We start from the raw sequence: 26,003 nt of genomic DNA, 5'->3' as shown, positions 1-26,003 counted from the left end.
AGAAAAAAGTCCATGTAACTCAATTACGTGAGGTGAAATACTGTCCATTATGCACTTATAAGTTATTAAAATACACTTAAGCTTAAAAATCAAATGTAATATGCCTCATGACAGATATAACAAGTATAACATTTTCTTCTATCCTTATTGATCAGAGGTTGCCACAGTGGAATGAACCGCCAACTTATCCAGTATATGCTTAACACAGTGGATGCCCTTCCAGCTGCAACCCAGTACTGGGAAACACCCATACGCTATCACGTTCACACACACAAACATTACGGCCAATTCAGTTCATCAATTCCCCTACAGTGCATGTGTTTGGAAACCAGGGCACCTGGAGGAGAACACGCCAACACTGGGAGAACATACAAACTCCACACAGAAATGCCAACTGAACCAGACAGTATTCAAAGCAGCAATCTTCTTGCTGTGAGCGATTGTGTTACCCACTGCGCCAACAAGCTGCCCATGTGGACATCAAATTCTTGCTAAACATTGTGCCACTAAAGTGTCTCAAGCGCCACCAGCTGGACATTATTAGAAGAGCGTCTGAGACTTTGAAACTGGATAAGTTTTATTGGGTGTCATGGTGGCGCAGTGAGTAGCATGATCGCCTCACACCAAGAAGGTTGCTGGATCGAGACTCGGCTAGGTCAGTTGAAATTTCAGTGTGGAGTTTGCATGTTCTCCCCGTGTTGGCATGGGCTTGCTCCAGTTATTGGGTAGGCTAACCTGTCCGAAGTGTATGAGTGGGATATTCATATGCTGGACAAGTTGGTGGTTCATTACGCTGTAGGGACCCCAGATTAATAAAGGGACTAAGCCGAAGGAAAATGAATGAATAAAAACTTTTATTATTTACAAACAATTGTAATTTATTAACATACATTTAACTGAAATCTGATGCTTGTGAATACAGAGGAGAGTTTTCAGGAAGGTACATTTATTTGACGTGTAAAACTCTTTCCATACAAAGATGAAAAATGCCGAATAACACTTGTAAGTTTTCTACATAGACTACACATGAAGACGGTTCAAAGGCATTACCATCAACAAAAGTGCAACACTCGTTATGGCAAACGAAGTACTGCCTTCTGGTTGAAATAGCCAATCATCAGTCTTTATAGCTACGTGGTCTGTACAGATTTGTTTGTTACGGCAAGCAACATCAATGGGATAAATCCAGCGTAGCGGACATTGTAAAAGTGTTTGGGGAAAGCTGAATGAGATTCAAAAGTTTACATTCATATAATTACTAATCACCTGTTTCTAAATGGTCTGTCTATAAAAGTGAGGGGGACGTATCCCCCCCCCCTCCCAACCTATTCATTTAGATAGGACTTTGGTCTTGGATAAACGGCCCCAGGAGGGTTGCAAATATGGTGAGTAATCAGACTATGGGCTCTATTTTAACGATCTAGGGGCAAAGTCTAAATTGCGAAAAGTTATTAAGGGTGTACCCGGACCCACTTTTGCTATTGTAAACCCGCCGGTTCTACACTGCCCAACCCGCTCAGAGCTGGGATTGAATCGGCAACCTTCCACATGGGAGTCAGTTGCTCCAACAAGGAGGCTAAAGACTATGGTCTCTAGCGTTTGACGCTAGAGCACCTTTTAGAGGTCAGAGGAGTGAGGTTTACCTGCACAGCACTCACTAGCTGGCCTCCGTTATACTATTTTAAGGATGGAAAAATACCCTTTGCATTCTGGCGCACGGTCTAACAGGGTTGAGCTTATTCTCTTAATGAGTTCTGGGTGGGTTTTGAGCATAACCTGCATTAAACCAATCAGAGTCTCATTCATGGGGGAGCTCCATGGTGCATTTGCTATTTACATGGCGGACTTTGTAAGAAGAAAAACTAAAAGCTTCACTAGCGACAGCTAAACAGAGCATCTGCAGCGCGAGGATAAAGAACGAGCCTCCTCCATTCAGCCTCTTTACTTTCACTTTTCTTTTACTCTTTACTCCTTTACTTTGCTGGATAAGGAAACTGTTTTGTACGCATTCCACTGATGACATACATTAGCTGACATATTTAATTTTGCTTGTCAAGCACAAAGATGTGCTTAAAACTATTTCTAAATCCAGTTCTAATCTCCAGCAAAGGAATAAATGAACAATAAAAACAAAGTGTGCTCAAACAACTGAGTTATGTCCAAACACACGTCCTGTTCTTATCCACATATGGTGATGCAGACGTCTCCAAAACCTCACAGGCAGACAAATCTAAACTTGTTTTTTTTAATAAAACGAATATAAATATGCATATAATAAATAATACTGCTAATAATAATAACATACACATGCAAATTGTGATGAATAAATTGAGAAAAGACCAGCTCACCTATGAGTCCACAAAGTGGCACAAATGGATTTGCTATTTAAACAACGCTACGCAAAATGTGAAAATTAGAGCTGCGCTGGTCTGAAAATATCAACAAATCGTGCCAAGCACGTCTTCCGCCTTATTGCGCCGAGTGTATGATAAGGCCGCTAAGTTTTAAAGGGACTTCCCTCTATCGTGACTCTTCTAGTGTCGTTTCAAGACTCCAAATAATAATAAAAATCTAAAAGTCTTCTTATTCAGAGTACACAAACTCTCTAGTGTGATGCTTCTGATGTTTTAATAAACCCGACTGCCATGAATAACTCTTCCCACACACAGAGCATGAGTAAGGCCTCTCCTTCGTATGCACTCTCCGATGTTTCCTCAGATCTGGAAGCCTTGTAAATAATTTTCCGCAGAGATCACATTTGTGTAATTTCTCTCCGCTGTGGAACTTCATGTGTTGATTACGGTTCGACAGTTGTCTGAAGCTCTTCCCGCACTCAGTACATGTGTACGGTCTCTCTCCCGTGTGAATCCTCTCATGTGTTTTTAAGCCATTTAACAGGCTAAATCTCTTGCCGCAGAGTGGACAGCTGTAGGGTTTCTCTCCAGTGTGAGACCTCTCATGACACATTAAATGGTGTTTTTTTGCATAACTCTTTCCACATGAATAGCATAAATATTGCTGCTTCTTTCTATCGACACTATGGTGGACCTTCATGTCTTCACTCTTCTTCTCCACAATCAAGTCTGAAAAATAATAGAGAAAAAGTTGAATTATAACAGTCTCAAATTCAATGATTTTTTTTAGGTAAAAACTGAATCACTTTGATACGATCGAGTATCATAAAATGTCTAAAGATTTGGTACCAAATACCTACAATTAATCACTCTCATCCGTGTGTATGACGACTAGCAGAAAATTCTAAGCTGAAATAAAAAAATTCTTGGCCAAAAACCAAAACCACACATGCTTTTTACATTTACTTGTATACATTTAGCGGACGCTGTTATCCAAAGCAACCTATAAAAGAAGCACTCAAAATCAGAGTTGCAGATTAAAAACACTCAGACAAGTGTTATATTTTACTGTATTTGGCTTAACAGTTCTTGGGTGGCTCTGAATTCTACAGAACCCCGGAAGGGACGTAGTGGAGGAGAAAAAAATTGGCTGGATGAAAAGAAAAAAATGGGTGAAAGAAAAAAATGGGTGGAAGGAAAATATATATTTCTACGTTTTTTTGCGTTCTCTCGCAAAACTGTTTCTCCATAAACACTTCCTGTTCACTTCACTCATGTAATGATGTTTACATATTATTCAGTGTGTTTGTCTGTTTAAACATTCACCCGCTCCTCTGTGATCCACTGTAAATGGCGTATACAGAAGCTGATCTGGGATCAGTTTATTGTATGGAGCGCGTCTGTCAGTCAGCGCTTATACATGCATTCGCTGGTTCAGAGGTTGCATATGAAAGGCGACGATCAACGCACAGTATTGATTTAAAGAAAGTGGGATAGAATGGTAAAATATGGGAGAATTTCAGCAAAAACGGGAGGGTTTACGTGAGTGAAGTGAACAGGACGTGTTTGTGGAGAAACAACAACTTTGCCAGAGAACGCAAAACATCTTTGCGAGGGAATGCAAAACTTTGCGAGAGAACGCAAAAACTTAGAAAGAAATATTTTCCTTCCACCCATTTTTTTCTTTCACCCATTTTTTCTTTCAACCAGCCAATTTTTTTCTCCTCCACTACGTCCCTTCCGGGGTTCCGTAGAATGCGCACCTCATAAACTGGTGAGGTTTTTACTTGATGCGTTCGCCGTTGTGGTATATTTTTTTTAAATGACAGGAGGTGTTTAAAAATAAAACACTGTAAAATCAGATGAATAAACAGATGTAGGACATTTTCGGAACCACGTCATATCATCGGTCAAGATTTTGAAGATTATTATTTTTGTCATTTATTAAAATAATTATTAAGATTTTTATAACCATTCAAGTTTTTTTTTTTTAATCAAACTTTGATGCATCACTTGCTTCTGGTTATATTTCGGACATCTCTATCTATTAAAGTTAAATATTAATGACTACAGAACATGAGTTGCTCTACAATTATATTTTTAATTATGGCAAGAATAAAAGCAAAAAACAAAACAAAAGTACACTTACTTAAAATACTGATGTTTTTTTTATTTTATTTAGCCCTTTTCACAAATTACACATTGCTGTCTGGCTAGTTTCTGTCCTCTACTTAGGGTCTACTCACACCGTGCCCAGGCCCGTTTCACGGATCATTTGAGAAGTGTGAGTGCGCTGAATCGGGCTCAAGCACAGTTCACTTGGCCGGCCCTGGCCCGGTTGGAAGAGGTGTGCCCGAGGTCTGTTATAACTTTAACAGACCTCCTCATTCCTGCAGCACGAGAGCTTTATGATTGTTTATGAGCGCCAAAAGTGACGGATCTGTTTGGCGAAATATTTGACTGCATGTGTCACGGCATAACAAACGACTGAAACGATATAACTAGAGACATCTCCTCTGTGCTGCTGAGTGAGAGAGCGCTTCTCACTGAACAGCGCAGCATCGATGACGCAAGCATGCGCAGGCCCGTTTGTGGTGTGAGTGCGGGCCGTCGTGGGAGACGGGAGGGGGGACAAGCGTGCTTTGGCCCGGTTCGAGGCAACTGTACCTAGTGTGAGTACGGCCTTAGACAGGGTTATGCATGGATTAGGCCTGGATGAATTATGAATATGTCTGTACAGTTGTACCTGTTTCAGACAAAATCTCTTCTAAGAGTTTCATATTCAACTCAAATCAACCGTCAAGTCAAAAATTTGTGAGCTCTGCCAGCCGAAATCATGTCGCGCGCACCCAAAGCAAACCTCTGCAAACACAGCGTTGACGTCACATTCGCCGTGCACACAGAGTTAAATAACTGAAAGTTGATTGGCTGTTGTCGGTATTGGCATGTCTGTCTTATTTGTAGTTGTAATAGCGCAATTTACAATTGGATTAGTTGAATAAAGAACTACAACACCACGAAAACTAAGCAACAACAAAGAATTTAAATGAGCATTAGATTTAGCGTTACATGGACATTGGAAAAATAAGACCTGTGCAACAATATTTAAGACCTAGAACAGCTAATTTAAGACTTTTTAAAGCCTAAATTTTCAATTTTAGACTTTTTAGGACCCCGCAGAAACCCTGACTAATACATAAATTAAGTTGACCAAATATTGAAGACAATGAATAATGCAGTTCCTCAACGTCAATGTTAACTCGTTCCTGTAGGCCAATTGGTTCAGACGTGCACCAATTCAGATGCAGATACTTGTTTGCATATGAAACAAGCCATCCAATCTTTCACAAGACTAAGTTTAAATACAAAGTCCAGCCCAAAATTATTCATACCCCTGGCAAATTCTGATTTAGTTCATTTTATTTAACCAGCAAGTTTAAACATGGCCATTTGCCATATTAAAGGAAAAGCCTTTAACTCTAAGTACACCATTCCCACTGTCAAACATAGTGGTGGGAACTTAATGTTTGTAGCCGGTAGACCAGGAAATCTGATCACAGTAAATAGCACCATGAAATAGAAGTAATGCATCAAAATTCTTTCAGGGGTAGCACAGTGGGTAGCACGATTGCCTCACAGCAAGAAGGTCGCTGGTTCGAGCCCCTAGTGCAGGTATGGGCAAACTTGATCCTGGAGGGCCAGTGCCCTGCATAGTTTAGCTCCAACCCTATTCAAACAGACCTCCATATAGAGTTCAAGTGATCTTGAAGACATTGATTAGTTTGTTCAGGTGTGTTTGACTAGTGTTGGAACAAAACTCTGCAGGGACACCAACCCTCGAGGATCAAGTTTGCCCATCCCTGCCCTAGTTGGTCGGTTGGCGTTTCTGTGTGGAGTTTGCATGTTCTCCCTGTGTTGGTGTGGGTTTCCTCCGGATGCTCCAGTTTTCCCCACAAGTCCAAAGACATGTGGTATAGGTGAATTTGGTGAGCTTGTTCGTAGTGTGTGTGTGAATGAGTGTACGGATGTTTCCCACTGATGGATTGCAGCTGGAAGGGCATCCACTGCGTTAAACATATACTGGATAAGTTGATGGTTCATTCCGCTGTGGCGACCCCAGATTAAAAAAGGAACTAAGCCGAAATAAAAAAGAATGAATCAGGTGGTCAGCAAAGAAACTTGGCCCTGGGCACCAGTGGACATTTCAGCACAACAACAACAACAACAAGAGCAAAGTGGTGAAGAAATGGCTGGCAGACAAAAACATTAACCTTTGGCAGAGGCCCAGCCAGAGTCCTGAGCTAAACCCTATTGAGAATCCGTGGATTGAGCTACAGATCAGGGAGATGGAGAACTTCCAACCTGACAGAGTTGGAGCTCATCGAAATACTAGTGGAGACCTGCAAACAGCGGGTCAGCAATTATAGGAAGCGTTTGATTTCCGGTAATAACCAATAAAAGCTTTTCTATAGATTTTTGAAAAGGGTAGGGATAATTCTAGACAGGACACGTTTTGTCCAAATGTAATTAAAAGCTGATTAAAAAAATGTCCTTCATGTACATCATCTTATTATCTTTTTAGGAGAACCCTGTGAACTGGTTCTCTTGTATTTACTGGTGACGTCTCTGCTGACTTCTGAAGTGTTTTGGGCAATATTATCTGTTCAAATTCAGCCAAATGCTTCAGAACTCATTGGCCGTTGCTTCACAGTGCAGATGGAGAATGACCCAAAGCATACTACAAAAGCAAGCAAAGAGTTCTTGAAGGGAAAGAAGTGAAATGCTATGCAACGGCCAAGTCAATCACCTGACCTGAATTCGATTGAGCATGCATTTCACTTTCAGAAGACAAAACTGAAGGGAAAATGCCCCAAGAACAAGCATGAACTAAAAACAGTTGCAATAGGTCTGGCAGAGCATCCCCAGGGATGAAACCCAGCATCTGGTAATGTCTATGTGTTCCAGACTTCAGGCTTTGCTACCAAGTATTAAAAAGAAAGTTTGATTTTTATTATTAGTCTGTCCAATTACTTTTGGTCCCTTAACAAGTGAGAGGCACATATGCAAACTGTTGTAATTCCTACAGCGTTCACCTGATTTGGATGTAAACCGGCTGAAATTAAAGCTGACAGTCTGCAGTTAAAGCACATCTTGCTCATTTCAAATCCATTGCGTTGGTGTATAGAGTCAAACATGTTAGAATTGTGTTGATGTCCCAATATTTATGAACCTGACTGTATTAAATGTGGCCTAAATGACTGATTTACACTTATGTACCAACCAGAAAACATTTTCTTTCTATTAATTTTATTTATAATTAAATTAATTCATTCAAAGGTCTTTGGTTACATTCACTTTACATTAAGCAAATCCTTCAAACTATTCACAATCATCCTAAATAATACATATCGGAAGGGCTGGGCCTTCAGAGGATCCACTTACTGTGAATGTGCTTTCTGTGTAGTTGTAGAGAAGGTAATCGTGTGAAACTCCTCCCACAATCAATGCAGTGAAACGGTTTCTCTCCAGTGTGGACCATCATGTGGCGCTTCAGACTATTTTTGCAGCTGAAACTCTTTCCACACTGAGTGCAGATGAGACCGTTCACGGCTGTTCTGTTCTCATTCTTGACATGATGTTTCTCCTCATCTTCACTCGGTGCTTCGCTCTCCTCCTTCACCACCACATCTGAAAATTAAGTCATTTATACCACAAGATTATTTTACACTGAATTTTTACCTAAACATTTCCTAACTTTACGAATAATCATTTTAGGCTAAAGTGGTGTGTGTAAGAATTTGTAGTATGGAGTACAGCGCCATCTGTTGGTAAAAAAAACTGATCTCAGAACTAGTAAATAATTTCATGCTTGACTTGTGTGTGTGTGTGTGTGTGTGTGTGCGTGTGTGTGTGTGTGTGTGTGTGTGCGTGTTTAGGTGAGCTGAGCTGATCACAGACAACTGATTTAGATAAACATATTAATGTTAATTTTCACTTTTAACAGCATTGTAGTTATGACTAGCTTGTAGTGTGATCAATGTTTGGGCTAGCTGAAGATTTGTTTGGAAGCAACTTGTTAACAATTAAAATTTTGCCAAACGACTCAAAAATAGATTAGTTTGGCCCAATCCCAATTCTACCCCTTACAATCACATGAAAGGGTAGGGGTGTCCCAATTCTCTTTAGCTTGAAGGCAGAGGGCTAAAGGGAAGGGCTGGATACCCCTTGAAACCCCTTTTTCAGCACCACAACACAAACAGTTTGAGATGTAAAGTTGATTCAGGCATGTCTCATAATCAAAAACACAAAAATTAAGACAAATTAATATGAAAAAAGAACTAAAATGGATGAAGTGTTTAAAAATGAACAACCCGACTGTCCTTCAGCCTCATTATTGAAGAGTAATGAATGAACACAAACCTATTAGTTCTTCAGTCTCTTCCTGTTTAATTCTGCAGGGTTCTGGATCACTCATCTTCTCACTGTCCTTCAATAAACTCTGCCTTTGTCTTTCACTGATGGAGCTTCAGAGGAATAAACAGAGAAATCTGATTCATTTACACTGATTGATTAAATAAATCAGATCATATTTATATCTCTAGGTGATAGATACAATATGTGATTATGTAATGTAGCGGACACCAATAACATGAACCTAATCTGAATGAAGTAAAAACAGGAACTTAAATACAGAGGATTTTAGCAGCTCTGAAAATATTGTTGAGCATCAGACTATAAACACTCATTAAACATCATTCGGGATCAGTTCATTTTAAAACTGTGTTGGCAGGATATATTTCAATAGTAAATGCATACTTTTTAATTGATATCCAGTTACACTTTGTTTTTATCTAGTTTAATATTAGAGCTATTACATGCAAATGTCAACCTTGCCATGAAAAAAATTCAGGTTTACCAAAATACGGAAACCGTTTCTAAGCCTTTTTATTAGCAAGTATTTTACAGTACTCTAGAAATACTCAGAAATGTATCGGTCAGTGTTTTCAAACTATTATATTTGATTTACCAAAGTCACACCAGGGGTGTAGTGGACATTTTAAAAGCCGAGGGGACAGCTGTATGAAATCCAAAGGGTTACATTCTTTATCACCTGTTTCTAAATGGTCTGTCTCTAAAAGTGGGGATGCACATCCATAACGGCACTTTTTCCTTATAAATGCAAAAATTTTAAATAAAATCAAAACTGTTTGTTTTTATTGTTAGCCAACTCTTATTTTTATGATTATCATTGTTTCTTTTGGGTTGTGCAGTTTAATTCACAGAATTTCTACAAAGTATGTTGTGTACTGTAAACTCACAGACTTTTTTGTCACATACATAACGCATGTTTATTTTCTATTTTAAGTACAAAACATGTTTACATTGTTGATATTTTTCTGATCCCATAACTCTGTATAGAGATAAAGTTAGTTTTATGTTTGCACATTCATTTCCCAGAGATGGGTTGCAGCTGGAAGGGCATCCGCTGCGTAAAAATGTGCTGGATAAGTTGGTGGTTCATTCCGCTGTGGTGATCCCGGATTAATAAAGGGACTAAGCCGACAAGACAATGAATGAATGAATGTATTCGCACATATAGACTTTCCCCTTAACAATATAATTTCATAAAAGTATAATTTGCAAGCTCTAAATAGCGAAATCATATTAGCAGCCAATGACTATCAAAGTCAACATTGATCACAGTCAAATTATCAGTGTTAATGTTGTTTTCAAGTCATACTTGTATGCTAATTCCGATCGAATATTCAAAGTAACATAAAACAATATAGAGACTGCTAAATGAACGAATGTGCGAATATAAAACCAACTTTACCTCTATTAACTTTGTAGTGAGTTCTGGAAAATATAAACAAATGTTTTAATATAATGTTAACATATACTTTTTATGTGAATTTATGCTTTGAGTTTTTACTGCAAATGTCACATCCGTAACACTGCTCATTAGCATTCATACCACTAAATTAGATTGTTAGCAAATCTATGTACAGACACTGAGAGAAAAAAAAAACATTTGTAGTAGATTCACGTTTTGTTCAACTTGTAAACATTTAAGTTTATTTACATATCGTAGCGATGTTACGAATACAAACGTAGAAAAAACATTAACATAGAACCCAAACACATTCACTCATATTGTCCTCTCAGAGCTTCTCTCCGCCTGCTGTATTGTTTTGGTCAGCAGACACACAGATAGAGGTGAACTCAATGCAGAAACTAGTCGCAGATTGTCGCTTTAATAAACTGTAAAGTGTGTTTTATTGTTGTATAAACACGAGAAAAAAGCGAAAACGACTCACCTCAGCTCTGAAGACTCGACGCTGACTGAACGCGTCAAGCGCTGACGTCATCACGGCGAGGCGGGAGCAACGGCGGTTCAACAAAAACACGCCAAATTAAAATTCTACCGACAAGTCCAAACATTGTGAGAGACCGTCTGCTAGACACTTAAAACGTAGTTAAAAAAATGCACCTTAAAAAAAGCAAACGTAACAAAATCATCTTACTGAGGTAACTATCAGGAAATTAGATTTTAACAAAATGTAAGAATGAATACTTTAAAAATGCTTGAAGATATATAATAATAATGATAATGATGGGAAAACAAGCATATCATGACTAAAATAAAGCATGGTCTCTCTATAAAATGTGAAGCCTCTCTTTTCAGAAAACACATAATTTGTACATCATTTAACAATATGGCTGGGCAATCTGGCCTGAAATCAAAATCTTAATTAATTTAACATTTGAATTCGATTACAATTAATGAATGATTATTTATTTTATTTTTGCCCTCATATTTCAGTGACAGGTTTTCTACAGTAAATATGCCCACATAGTGACCAGGGGCGTAGCAGACATAAAAAAAAATAAATAAATAAATAAAAAAAAATCAACCAACATCAGGCCAACATCTTAAACCAGCATCATATTGACGTCAAAAACTGACATTTATTCGTCAGGTATGGCAACCAAAATCCAACATCTGATAGACGTCATAGTGGTAACGCCCACACAACATCAAGCTGTAACATCATTAGCGTTGATGTTAGGTTGGTTGGCTTCAGGTTGGACATTGACTCTATCCACTTCTGACGATGAAAATTTAACTCTACAGTTTAACAAAGTGACTTTTTGGTAATTTGAAGTTATATAATGTGTAAGAAATGTTATCTAGAGCATTAGGTCTGTAAAATAACAGAAAATGTGCTGCAGTTTATTACAAGGTTTCTGTAGCGTAATATGCAACACCAACACAGACAATATAGCACTGCACAATATTAAAAATGACAATAAAAGTCACTTTTTCAAACATTTCAAGGATAAAAGTTCTCATAATGTAATTCAAAAGCATAAATAAACGGGGGTAAATAATAAAAACGTGCATTACAAAATACTGTTAATGTATATAATGTGTATAATGCGTAAATACAAATTTACTGTATCTTTAAAAATACTAAGATTGTTTTAAGATGAAATAAAATCATTATCCAGTAGTTTTTTCATAAGTTATTTTTCGGTTGTTATTTTAAGACAACATCAGGTACACAACACAAACAGTTTGAGATGTAAAGTTGATTCAGGCATGTCTCATAATCAAAAACACAAAAATTAAGACAAATTAATATGAAAAAAGAACTAAAATGGATGAAGAGCTTAAAAATGAACAACCCGACTGTCATTCAGCCTCATTATTGAAGAGTAATGAATAAACACAAACCTATTAGTTCTTCAGTCTCTTCCTGTTTATGTATATAATGTGTATAATGCGTAAATACAAATTTACTGTATCTTTAAAAATACTAAGATTGTTTTAAGATGAAATAAAATCATTATCCAGTAGTTTTTTCATAAGTTATTTTTCGGTTGTTATTTTAAGACAACATCAGGTACATTTTTTGATTTTTAATTTAAATTTTCATTAATCACATTTAGAATTGGTCACATGGTTGCCCACTGAAGCTAAGCAAGGCTGCACCTGGGGCCTCATGTACGAAGACTTGTGTTGAATTCATACCAAAACCTTGCGTATGCACAAAGCTGTAAATGTGCAGGAGGCAGGGAGGGGTTTTGCGCTCATGCACGTATGCTAGTTTCACATTAATTCAGATGTAAAAAGAGAATGTGGACAAAATCCCTCCCCTGTAATAAATATGGTAATGACTCTTCTTTGGCAAAACCAAATGAAAAAGCAATGGCAAAAGCACGCAAGAAGAGAAACTTTGAACAGAATGTGAATTGGAGGTGCTCCTTTCGGAGGTAGACCGGAGAAAAACTGTTATTTGCAAGTTTGTCCTCCGGAATTTTAACAAAAGAATAAAATAGAGTGGGAGAGTTTAGCTGACGCGGTTAATGCAGTGGGGTCTGAACATCACACTTTGAGTGAATTAAAAAAGAAATGGTCCGATTGAAAGGTGTAAAATTTTGTAATGTCTATTTAGGCTAAGTGCAAATAGCACACCTCATTGGAATGAGCTAGTTGAGATTCCCGCCCATCAGCGTTTGATTGACAGAGACAACATAACTAAGAGCGGCAAACAGCAGCGTGAGTGGCGTAGCTCCTAAAGCGCATGGCACACGTTCAGGGCCGGCGCGTCCATAGAGGCGACCTAGGCGGCCGCCTAGGGCGGCAGTATAGAGTGGGCGGCGTCCGCGACACCTCCCTTACCACCCACGTACTCAGTTATGTCCGCGACACCTCCCTCACCACCCACGTCCTCAGATATATTTGCGCATAGACGACAGAATAGAGAGGGCGGCATCAGCGACACCTCCATCAGCACCTGCGTGTCGGGCGGCAGAATTGAGGTCCGCGACACCCGCGCGTCCTCAGTTATATCCGCACATAGGGCGGCAAAATAAAGAGCGCAGTATCCGCGACACCTCCCTCCCTCCCTCAGCACCCGCGCGTCCTCAGTTATATCCGCGAATAGTGCGCCGGAAAAGAGGTCCGCGACACCTCACTTCATTTTCATAACCTGTCACTTTCGTTTTCACATTGGGGTTAAGGGCGGCGTGATCATCCTCTGCCTAGAGCGGCAGTTCAGCTTGCTCCGGCCCTGCACACGTTAGATCATAAACCCGGTTTGAATCCACCGTCTGATGAACTCATTCATCTTTTTTGCCCCTGTACAAATCAGATTTTGCCTATTCTTCATCACGAGGAAGACAAGTAGGAATCATTTGAGCATCACATATTAATTGCACATTTATTGAATGGAAATGTTTCTGATTCACGTATGCAAATTCGTCTTCAGATGGTGCCTTCATAGCAATGTGCGTGCAGTCGATAGCTCCGATTACTTTGGGAAAACCGGTGATCGCTGCCAATTGTGCTTTTAATGTTTGGCTGGTCAACTGCATGGTATGGAAACCTCATATACCTTCTAGACATGCGGATGAACCCGTCTCATACAGCTGCCATTGCACGGCTCAAAGACACTTTGTAGTGTGCAATTTAACACAATTGCATCTAGGAGTTGCCAATGGAAATAAAACAGACACACACAAGAAATGCACGTACGCCAGGCATGAAGTTAAAATTCTTACGTTTATTTCATCGTTAGTAAATCCAAACGTGAGCGTGAAATTTGCCATACGCAAAGTTATTGTGCTTATGCAGCATTGATACATGAGGCCCCTGGTCAGTACCTGGGATAGGAGACCACATGGGAATTTTAGGTTGCTGCTGGAAGTGGTGTTAGTGAGACCAGCAGGGGGCGCTCAACCTCTGGTCTGTGTGGGTCCTAACGCCCCTGTATTTTGATAGGGACACCATACTGTAAGAGGTCCTGACTCTGCGATCCTTAAAAATCCCAGGACGTCCTTCGAAAAAGTGTATGAGTTTAACCTGGCATCCTGGCCAAATTTGCCCACTGACCTTTGTCCATCATGGCCTCCTAACCCTCCCCATATCATAACTGGGTTCATCACTCGGTCTGCTCTCTACCAATCAGCTGGTGTGCGGTCTGGCTTAAGGCTGATTTATACTTCTGCGTCAAACACCGGCGTATGCTATGGCGCTAACGCATAGCCCTTCGCCGTGGCCGTCACTGACGTGCACCTTTAAAAAAAATGTAACTACACGTCGCAACGACGTGTAGCGCAAGCTCTGTGATTGGTCGGCTTGGTAGCGCTGACGAGTCTGGGCTGGACCGAGAGCCTCGCGAATGGCGCTAGCGATGTTTACAAGTGTGGAGTCCCGTGAAGGAGCTACGGATGGAAAGTTTTGTTTTGTGTTTACCTCATAGTTAAAGTTGTTGCCCGTCCGCCGGTTCCTGCCTCAAAATAAGCGAGTTTGAGTCACTTGTACATCCAGGAAGTGTTCAGGAAAAGCAAAACAGCAGCGAAGAAACTCGACACAGAGGAACATTTACACCTCACTGCCAACTAGCGTTTCCGAAGTGTTAATTCAGACCAACAGAGACAGCGGGCAGAAGTATAAATGCACAGCTACGTGCATTGCATGCGCCATGAGTTACACCGGTCACTTGACGCAGAAGTATAAACCAGGCTTTAATATGGCTGCTGTCCTGTCGTCCACATGGATGCTGCTCACTGGTGGTGGATGAGGAGATTCCTCCCAAAAAATGTGTAAAGCGCTTTGAGTGTCCAGAAAAGCGCTGTATAAATGGAAGGAATCATTATGTTTAATACTATTCCTTTATGTCTGACTTAACGTTAAACTACCATTTTTATCCCCTTAAGTTTGTTTATAGCCTTTTGAAAAACAAGCAACAGAGCATCATGGCCGATGTGTGCTCGATCTTTCTCTCCTGCACACTGGTCCTACCATTACTTGTAAATGAAGTCCATACTCCGCTCTTTCTGAATAAAAATCTCTGTGACTTTGGCGTAAAAGTCCTCCTTATCTTCTTTTATTTTCTGAAGTCTCTCAGTCTCAATGTAGAAGATTGCCAGGGATGTAAGTTGTCCTTGAGAGGTGCGATTATGGCTGTAGGATTGGAGTCGTTTCAGAGCAGAGGATGACCTTTCCACAGACACTGGAGTAGCCGGTATAGTGAGAGCCAGCTGGAGTAATTTGGTGGCTTCAGGAACAGCCTGCGTCAGGTTCTTCTGGGTCAAAAAGCTGAGAAGCTGTATAGGGGATTTACATTCATTCCGCACTGTTTGTGAGCTGTACAGTCCGATCAGATCAGCTTTTAGTCTGACAAAGTCAAAAAACTTGGCATATTTGGACAAGCTCTGCACTTTGGCGTCATCGAAGTGTTTTGACATTTCCTTAAATCTTGTACAGTCGACCAAACCAAGGAAAGATAGACCGCTAAAATGATCAAACCTTGCTCTCAGCTGAGCAGTAATGTTGTCCAGAATGTTACTAAACAATCGTTTCCGCTCATCTCTGACCAGCTGCTGACTTTGCACACTATCTGTCAGACCAAGTGAGGAGCACTTCTGCTCAAACCGCTCGTAGAAACTCTTAAACTCCTGCCTCTGGTCTTCCACAGCTCCAATTGTGTCGCGTATTCGTGCACAGCAAAACCCAATGTCCATGGCTTTGTTTTGCAGTACTCTGAAGAGTGCATCCGTTTCATTGAAGATTCCATCATATGCCATGATGAGAAAGCATGTTGATGCCTTTGATAGCCACCGCTCATATCCAGAGGCCATAATTACAGTGTCATTATCCCAGATGTCTGGATTTTCAATCATAATACTAAATACGGTAAGCAGGTCAGATTGGTACATGCTTGTAGTTTGCAACAGTCTCGACTTTGAGCTCCATCTTGTGGGCGCTGCTCTTGGTAAACGCCGTTTCACAACGTCATCCAGTAACTGGGTGCGCTTTGTGCACTTGTTGAAAAATGTTCCTAGTCCTTCAATTGTTTTAAAAAAGGCTCTACACTCGGACATGCTCTTTGCTGAATCCTGCAGCACTACGTTCAGTTTATGTGCATAACAATGGGTAAACATGGCGTGAGGAACCTTCTCTTTAATCTTCGCTTGCAGGTCATTAAGCTCGGATGGCATTACAGATGCTCCGTCGTAGGTCTGAGCTACCAGCTTGTCAACACACTTGTATCTCTCCAACACTCCCAGGACATACTGGGCTACAGCAGAGGCGCTTCTGTCACCACTTACATCGTCGAATTCCAGAAAGGCCTCCCTCACTTCACAGGCCGCCTCACTTTTAGCCACATAACGCAAAATGACAGAGATCTGGGCTTTGTTAGTGGCATCCGTTGTCTCATCTACTTGTACGGCAACAAATGATGCCCGGTCAATGTCCTTTTTGATGTCACTTCTGATCACGTGACTCATTGCTTCAATTAAATCATTCTGTATACCGTTTGACGAGCCAGAAAATAGAGTAGATGTCTGCAAGTGTCTTGCAAGCCTCTCGTCTTTCTCGGCAAAAGCATGCAATAGCTCAACATAATTCCCACGATTGGAAGAGCTTGCACTGTCGTTGCTACTGCGTAACGCCAATTGCTGTTTGGCTAAGAAGCAGGTTGCGTTAATAAGATCTTTTAAAACCTCTCGATTTTCCTTCACCATAGCATTGTGAATGCTAATGTTTAGCTTATGTTGTTCGTTTAAGGCCAAGTCTATCTGCGAAGTTCCAAACGTTTTTAAAGCGATTTGGCTTTGAATGTGAGTAGCTGAGCATTCGTGTTTGGTGAGACTTCTTGGTAGATTTTTTAAGTCACAAAACCCTGTGTCAGTCCATACATTGTCACAAGCTGAGAACAAAAGACAGGGATAACAGAATAGGCGGTTTCTTGTGGCACAGCCACACAGCCAGTCTTTTCGGTCGTACCAATCCCTTTGAAAGGATCGAGTTATCTTCTGTCCCGTCGTTTGAAGCAAGTCCTTTAGCTCCGGCATTGGTCGTCCATCCTTTATTACTTCATGTTTTGATTGAAAGTCCAAATCTGAGAAGTTTTTGAGCTGAGATATTACATCCGCCACAGTGGGAGACGCATTAAACCCTAATGTGTGGAAAAACACACACAGTCTCGGCTCGAGCAGAGCCGAAACAGTAACAAATGAAAGGATTCATCAAAAGCAAGAATATCTCTTTGGGATTGAGGGGTTCTCAGTCTCGGTCCTGGAGGTTTTAGCTCCAATCAGACACACCTGGGCTTAGGCATGGGTTGATAAACGGTAGAGGTGTGAACCTATATTGGTTTAACGGTTCGGTTACGATTATCATGCCATCAGTTCAATTCGATATCTCTGTGCATCACGGTGCAGTGACGATGCTTTTGAGGCAATGTACGATTTTGAAGGGTGGCTATAACAAGATGTCTGTATAAATACACACAGACGGACACACAGCACCACACTGTCTCTATCACACACATATAGACCTTTTTCTTGGAACGCAAAATTACCCATTATGCTTTGCGTGTATGCGCAAGGAGAATGCGAAGAACTTCCGGTCGGCAGCTGATGCGTGTAAACAGTCACATTTGGACAGCTTTGAAACGATAGTTTTAATCTATTTTACCTGCTTTTATCCTCTTTGAACTAATACTGTTGTCCATCAGCAGCATCTCCTGGACTGATCATTTAAAGAAATGCGATCTAATAGGATGGAAAACAGCTGCTGTGAGGCGTTTTCCCCTCGTTGTCAGACGGCATCTTCTGCAGTTTAAATGAAGCCTTGTCATCGCTAAAGTCAACATTTTCTCTTTATTTCAAATATATAACCAGCCCAAACTAATGTAAATCACCAAAATGTTTGACACACACACACGTAGCCTGTACTGTGCCACTGACACACTGATTTAATAACTGTGACAGTGAAAATATAGGCGAGTGTTATTTCGAAATCACAGAAAAACACAAACCGTGGTGAAAACAACACACGAAATAAAACACAAACGGCTCGCGATTAGCATGAACAGCAGATCAGCCAGCAGAGGATCAATAACAGACTTTTATTGCTCATTTTTGTAAATTGCACGACTTTCATACCTGTTGAGTTTCATGCCAGTTCTCTGGTTTTCTCTCTCTCTCCCTCTCTATCTCTCTCTGTGTGTGTGTGTGTGTTAAAGAGCCGCTGAGCTAACAGCTGACAGGCTGGGAACGCACACACACACTGTATTTCTGACGGCAGACACGTGAACTAGGAGAACGTTTTTCTTGTATCTCTGACGCGCTTGAACCACATGTGACAGATTATAACGGCTTTAACAGACACATTTCTAGGTTGTGTGTCACAAAAACACTCTGTTATCCATTGAAAACGGTATTGAAAGCCATTTTCGGAGCGCAAATTATCAGTTGTACACGCTGTAATTGGAAGTTTTTAGCATTCTACCGGAAGACGCTGGGCGCTATGGCGCCCTCCATGCAGCAGCCATGAAAAAGGTCTATACAAACATAGACAGCACCCAACAAACACGCACCCGCACACACGCGCTTGCTTGCTCGCTCGCTTGGCAACGATATTGTTAGACTGCCCACTCCTGTTAAAATTACACCAGAGTTACCGACCGCTCCCGCGCTTTACTCAGAAGTTTATTCCCGCGACACATGAAATCTGTTCAGGTCCTCCGATAAAGCACAGGTACAGCCTCAGGAATGCATACAGCCGAGATGAAAAGAGAGGGGAGGAAAAGTCACGCCAGCAGGTGAAATGGGCCACAGTGAGAGAGAGAGAGAGAGAAATGGAGTACTTTCATTCCCTCAATCGCAGAGAAATAGGGGCTTCAGCAGTAATTTTTTTTAGAACAACAGTATCTCTGGCTGAAAAGATATACAGAGAAGCCGTTTTAATTTGTGAAGAAAATCTGTGTTTTTGAAACTAATGAAGACAGCAGAAGACTATATTTGAATTATTTAGCCTGACATGTTTACTGCTCCAAAATGAAGGATTCGGATTTCTGCTTTCCAGTCCATCTCATCATGGACCAACGTTTATCCTTTTCATCATCCTGTTTCTCAGTATTTAACTGTGAATTGATTTGAATTAATGAATAAGTTAACACATTGCTTAATATAAGTAATATAAGTACGTTTTTATAAGTTCAGTGCATTTGCCTGTCTCTTTATGACTATTTTCAGGAGCCAGCAAACTAGGTCAGAGGTCATGGAGACCTTGAGTGGAACTGAGGACTGGAAGCAGCTGTTTCTATTGTTATTTCTAGGAGTTAATATTGTCTAAAATGTCTATTTTTACGATTAAATCTTTTAAAGTGATTCTACTTTTTATTCAAGATAGACTTTGTGTAGTAAGAATATATCTGCCTGAATGTAGATTATACCAGTTTTTAACCAGTTTCGATAAAGACGGCTGACAGTACACTCAGCCTTGGATAAGAAACAGATTATACTTTGTGTGTGTGTGTGTGTGTGTGTTTTATTTGATTGTTGATCCGTTTCACAGGTCTGGAGTCAGCTCTAATAATCAGTCTAAGGGATGTCTATTGTTTATGTTTAGATATTGTTCAGAATATACGCACAAACCCCACGTGCAAATGTTCCCAGTCTATCTGTGTTTTAACCAATCAGGCTAGAACACCTGTATGTATGACGCAGTTAATGACGTTATGTGAGAGTATAATTGTTATTGATTGGTGATTGTAAGCAGAGCGGCCTATGAACTCATTACGAGTGTTGAAGCTGGCTTCTGCGGATGAAACTGCAAACTATCTTCAGTAAACTTGATTTATTTATTTAAATCTCTGACTCCGGCTCTTCTTCATCTACCAGACTGGTCATTCTTTGGGTCAATCTGTAAACTATCCCTACAAAAATATTCTAAAAGTTTCTCAAAATAAAATCTATTTTGTTCAAAAAGGGGAAAAACTTTAGTTTTTTTTACCAAACCATTGCAAAAATATATATTTTAGAGCAGCAGTCACAATACCATAAAAATCGTGATATTTTTATCCAAGGTTATCATACCCTCAGAATCTTTTACCAGCCCATGCCAGCCTGTGCTAGCTAATCAAGCTCTTCAGCTGCGGTCACACTGCACTTTTCCCCCCATAGACTTCCATTCATATGCAAGTTCGTGCGTCAAATTTCGCAGTTTTGCAAAGTTCAAGCTTGGTGAACTCTGACCTGCGAAATCACATGACTTGACTGTGAGAGACCAAACAATTATCAAAACATGTCCTCTCTGGACAGAAATGTAAAATATGGACCAATCGCGCGCTTTTTAAAATGTCTAATCATCTTGTTTTATCCCGCCCCTTTTCGCAGTGCCGTACAACAGAATTTTGCAAGCTCAAACTCTAGTGTGACCGCAGCTTTACTAGGCTTTCTAGAAACATCCTTGTAGGTGTGTTGAGGCAAGTTGGGAGCTAAAATCTGCAAAACTCTGAACCTCCAGGAAACCTGGTACTTTATCGGTATCAGTGCTAAATTATAAAAGACCGAAGCATCGTTAAGCTCTGACATTAACAGTTCTGCTATCTGTACTGGAGAGATATTACAGGGTAAACATTACTTACTAGGGGTGTCAAAATTAATTGTTTCTCCAGTGCACCGCGATGCAGACCTAGACAATTCAATATCGGTTCAGTAATAATCATAATCGGTTATTATGTACTGATGCCATTTTTCTCATATGTTGCCTTAGCTATGGCGAGGGAGGAGAGTATTTACAATGCTCCAACTACTTAAAAAACGCAGAAGCTGTGCTCAGTTTCACTGCGTGTGTGTTTGCTGGACAGTCTTTCACTGACACACAGCAGAAGCTCCTATTTCACTGCGACTGAGAGAATGACAGTAAACTCCATCTCTCTCTCTCTCATTGTGGCCCATTTGACAAGCTGGCGTGACTTTTCCTCTCCTCTCGGCTGTTACAGCGATACTTCTGGATAGAGGTCTGCATTCCCGCGGCTGTAGCGTGGGAGGCACGGGCCCAGACCAGATTTCTTGCAGCACGGGATTAAATTTCCAAATAAATCGCTGGAGTGGTCGGTTACTCTGGTGTAATTTGAACGGGAGCGGGCTGTCTAACAATATCGCTCCCGAGCGAGCAAGCACGCATATGTGTGTGTCTATGTGTGTGAATTAGAGAGAGCATGATGCTGTGTGTCGCTTGTTTAGTGCTGTCTATGTTTGTGTGTGTGTGAATGAGAGAATGTGATGCTGTGTGTCGCTTGCTTGGTGCTGTGTGTCTATGTGTGTGTGTGTGTGTGTGTGTGTTTATACAGACAGCTTGTTATAGCCATAAACCACGAAAGATCCCGACTTCTGACAGAAAAGGCAAACAAGTTGATTTTTCTCCAGAAGAAAAAAAGGTGAAAAACTGAGTCGTTTTCCTTCAAACCATTGTACATTTTTTTACAGAAAATATTTTATTTATTCTCTTTACAATTATTGGTTTTGTTTTATTTGACATAAAAAACGTTATAATAAAATAAATTGTTGTTAATTATGTTCACTTTGTGTTTTTATTATTAAAAAACACTACAAAAATTACAGATAAGTGAACTGTTAAAATACCGAACCGATAAGTGGTATCGACAAAAGTAGTAATACCGTTAAAAATTTAACAAGACCCATCCCTATCCAGGACTGAGTTTGAGAACTCCTGCTTTAGTGTTTTAGACTTTGTGAATCTTCTATAAACCAATACAACCTGGAAGAGCTGGAACTTTAGATGATCTACTTACTGTGAATTCGTTTTGTGTGTATACGTAGAGATGATACATGTGTGAAACTCCTCCCACAAGCAACGCAGGGATATGATTTCTCTCCAGCGTGGATCTTCATGTGAAGGTTGAGATCGCATTCGTGGCTGAAACTCTTTCCACACTGAGTGCAGGCGAAATCATTTACAGCTGTGCTGTTCATTAAAAAACTCTGTTCGGTCTTTATGGGAGCTTTTTCTTCACTGACATGATGTTTCTCCTCATCTTCACTCAGTACTTCACTCTCCACCTTCACCATCACATCTGAAAATTAAAGAAATAAGATTAGAACCAGCTAAACTGAGAATCTCAATTCATTCATACAATTTAATAAATTGATGCATTGTATTATTTCTCAATTCGCAGTGCATACATTTATCACAATTAGGGATGCTCATTTCGGTTAACTTCGCTAACTGACAACCGCCGCTCGCTAATCGAATATTAACGTTTAACTGGTCAGGTTAATATTTTAAAAAAATGACGTGTCTATTTTGTGTCTGACACATTAAATATTGCATTTAAAATATTGATTTAATTCAACATGCTAGCATATTAATAAGAGAACATGACAACAGAGCATCTTCACGCAACTGCAGTGTTTCCAACAGCATAGAAGAACAGAATAAACGAAATAAAATGAATAAAATAAATAGGCCTGCCCTAAACAATTTCACTTAAAATGATTCATTTAGATTACAAGATGAAAACACTGACTGATCCTTTTTAAGAACGGGAATAGGCTATTTTTTTTTTTTCAATCATATTTATTGTCTTTTGTCAAAGAAAAATAGCCGACTTCCTCAAATCGCTCGCTCCATTAAAATATGCATTTATTTAATGCCATGCTGTTATTATTATATCTCAAAACATTTTTACATTTCATTAACTAAATCATTATTTTAAAGATTATGTCTTGATATGTGGTTTCCTCTCTCATTCGCGATTCAAGTGCGCACGCTGCGTGATGAAAAGACAACGTGCGCATATGTTGACTTTTTGTAAACAGTTTTGTTGTTTAAATATGATATTGCATTAATTTGCATACATGCGTTATAATCTGTAAAATGAAAGCTAAAACCTATGTGTTGTGTTTATGACGCAGATCCAGGAGGCCATCAGTCTCAGCGCTGTTTTGGCACCAACTCGTCTGTATCAAACAGCAATTTTCTTCTACCATTTTGTTTCTTTGGCAAATATGTCTGTAGGCACGTGTGGTTACACGTTACCGTCCAACGACTGAACAAATATGTGTTGCAGTTGCACTTTAAGGGGGCGATGACAGCAAACGCACTTTTTTCCTCCAAAAACGCGAGGCGCACCACACTGCCTTTTATTGTTGACAAGGAAAAACAAAGTGCGGTGCTCTTTTTTTATGTCACTAGCAAATGACTGAATCAGCTGGGTATGGATTGTGCAAGAGTGTTGCTGTCCGTGTTGTTACAATTGTACTATTTAATAATATTGTGATATTCGAAATTTGTAAACTCATACAGCTCTGGATAACTTGAAACAGCGAGCACTAGTCCCTCCTCTGTCTTTCAAAGTTCTCTGCAGTTGTCTTGACAACACACACTGCTGGGGTCAGTTCTTCGTACGTGGATTACTCAGTTGGCTGGATTTGGATGTTGACGATTTGACGAAAGTTGATCTGAGAGTTGTTGTCATAGCAACAGTTCTGTTATATCAAACCTGGTCAGGAGCAGGTTCAATTCATATAAACAGGATTAGATCGAGTCAGTTCATGCTAAGATAATACTGAAAGTATGTATCAAATGCTCATATTTTCTTACAGTAGTTATATACACTTGGGAAAATAGTAAATATTTTTAACTAATATATATAACTTATATATATAGATATATATATATAGATATATATATATATATATATATATATATATATATATATATATATATATATATATATATATATATTAATAAAACTTATGCAATCTGCACTCTGAAATGAAAGTACAAAGACTGCCACCTGGTGGTGCCAAGAGAAAACTTGTTGATTTGAACTTTTTAAATCGCTTTAATACAATTTGTGTATGATAATAGAAATGCACCATATGTAACTTGTTTTAAAAGCAATAATACATTTATGCAGTCATAAACATGTTTTGACAGTTAATATGACGGTGATTTGATGCTACACAAAAATTGCAGACGCCTTTACCAATATCAAATTGCTTTTGTAAACATCCAATTATTCTTTACACCGATTAAAAACGGTTACTATAATAACGAAAATCTTGTCTAAATGTAGAACTAAATACATTGATTTGCATTGAAATACATGATGAATACTCTTGACACATGAAAGTGTAAAGCCTGCAGCTCACAACAAATGTGGAAGATTATTGAGTCATAAAAAACCATTTACTGCTAATTTGATGTAATTTTGCTCACATGGATAATTGAATATTAATCAGATGATGTCATTACGCTACTGTGCCGTCAGCCAATTGCTGCATTGCTGATCATGATTTCGAGGATCGATAGATCTGTCCTTCACAACACACACAGCGATCTCAGATCAGTTCATCCAGACATTTTAATCTGATTCATGAACTTGTTTGAAGAACCAAATTAGCCAGAGATCAGTTATCAAGATTAAAAGATCCAGGATCTGCCAAATCATCTTAGATCATTTAAGCGAGGTACGAAGAACGGACCCCTGCTCTAGGATGAGCCACGTACAAAACACTTGTGTTTAAAAGACGCCCCTCTTAACGCCAAAAATAAAAAACTCGCATTCGATCAGCAGCCAAACTCTAAAATATATAAAATAATATTTTTAATCATTTAACTGATACCATTAATCAGTTTAAAACGCACCCTTTCGGTTAACAGTGAATCGATTATTTTGAGCATCCCTTGTCATGATTGTTACACTCCTACATTTTATTGTTAAATGTTACTTGATTAAATAAAATAAAAGGTCATATGAAAAGTAATATAGAAGTGAAGCTGTTTAGGCTCATTATTAGAGTAATGAATGAACACAAACCTATTTGTTCCTCAGCCTCTTCCTGTTTAATTCTGCAGGGTTCTGGATCACTCATCTTCTCACTGTCCTTCAATAAACTCTGTCTTTGTCTTTCACTGATGGAGCTTCAGGAGAAACAGAAATCTGATTCATTTGCATGAATTAAATCATCTTATAATAATAGGTGATACGGTGTGGGATTATTATGTGTTCAAGTCAGCTGACACCAATAAAATTAACTTAATGTGACAATTTTCCAGTCTGAACATGCAAGTATAATGAAATAAGTATAATTATCTGAAAACAGAATCTATTGACATGAAATAAGGAGGATTTCATCAGCTCTGATAAACTAATTATTGTTGCAGTTATACAGAAACTGAACATAAGCATTTTCACCATCAAAGTCCGTATTTCTGCAGCAGTAGATTCTCATTACTTCCTTCAAAGATCATACTTTACAATATAAACAAACACTTACACAGAAAAGCCCAAACACATTCACTCATATTGTCCTCTCAGAGCTCCTCTCTGCCTGCTGTATTGTTTTGGTCAGCAGACACAGATAGAGGTGAACTCAATGCAGAAACTAGTCGCAGATTGTCGCTTTAATAAACTGTAAAGTGTGTTTTATTGTTGAGTAAACACGAGAAAAAGCGAAAACGACTCACCTCAGCTCTGAAGACTCGACGCTGAATGAACGCGTCAGTTGTGACGTCATCATGGCGAGGCGGGAGCAACGGAGGATCAACAAACCCTATACTAGCCAAACCAAAACAATTGCTAAGGTAGACAAAAAAAGTCTTAATCTCAATCGTGAGGTGAAATATTGTTTATTAGGCACTTAGAAAGTTGATAAAAAAGGCACTTACACTTAAGAGATGTTAATTAATTCGTCCATCTACTTTTTATTTCTTTGATTTCTCCCCTTTGTTGAAATCTGAAATGGCCATTTATGAACATGTTAAAAATATTGATTTGATCATGTGTGTAATAGTAATTTGAATAATTGGAGTAT

At 39.4% G+C, this 26,003-nt stretch overlaps 3 protein-coding genes across 9 annotated transcripts in view; all 3 read right to left on the bottom strand.

Moving 5' to 3' along the window:
- Positions 1–26,003, bottom strand: part of LOC101883071 (zinc finger protein 502) — a 236,288-nt gene that overhangs the window by 194,364 nt on the left and 15,921 nt on the right. The gene's annotated exons all lie outside the window — the stretch shown is intronic.
- si:dkey-1b17.1 lies at positions 838–10,699 on the bottom strand. The gene is made up of 4 exons (XM_087303833.1): positions 10,673–10,699; positions 8,775–8,878; positions 7,797–8,042; positions 838–3,083 (listed from the first exon to the last, which is right to left on the bottom strand). The coding sequence occupies exons 2-4, from the start codon at positions 8,827–8,829 to the stop codon at positions 2,584–2,586; spliced, it is 801 nt and encodes a 266-aa protein (XP_087159959.1). The 5' UTR covers positions 8,830–8,878; positions 10,673–10,699; the 3' UTR covers positions 838–2,583.
- On the bottom strand, positions 13,905–25,925 carry si:ch211-255f4.13. Of its 7 annotated transcripts, none has more exons than XM_087303385.1 (5): positions 25,858–25,925; positions 25,657–25,768; positions 25,007–25,110; positions 21,974–22,255; positions 13,905–17,269 (listed from the first exon to the last, which is right to left on the bottom strand). In XM_087303385.1, the coding sequence occupies exons 2-5, from the start codon at positions 25,707–25,709 to the stop codon at positions 15,168–15,170; spliced, it is 2,541 nt and encodes an 846-aa protein (XP_087159511.1). In that variant the 5' UTR covers positions 25,710–25,768; positions 25,858–25,925; the 3' UTR covers positions 13,905–15,167. The 7 variants fall into 7 exon arrangements, with proteins under 7 accessions (XP_087159511.1, XP_087159506.1, XP_087159510.1 ...); XM_087303380.1 differs by having other exon boundaries at positions 13,905–17,326; positions 25,657–25,747; XM_087303384.1 differs by having other exon boundaries at positions 25,657–25,747.

This window comes from Danio rerio, chromosome 22, assembly GCF_052040795.2.
Source record: "Danio rerio strain M-AB ecotype USA chromosome 22, GRCz13ab, whole genome shotgun sequence".
NCBI lineage: Eukaryota > Metazoa > Chordata > Actinopteri > Cypriniformes > Danionidae > Danio > Danio rerio.
Note: the sequence above shows the minus strand (reverse complement) of the source record. Positions and strands in the feature narration are given on the sequence as shown.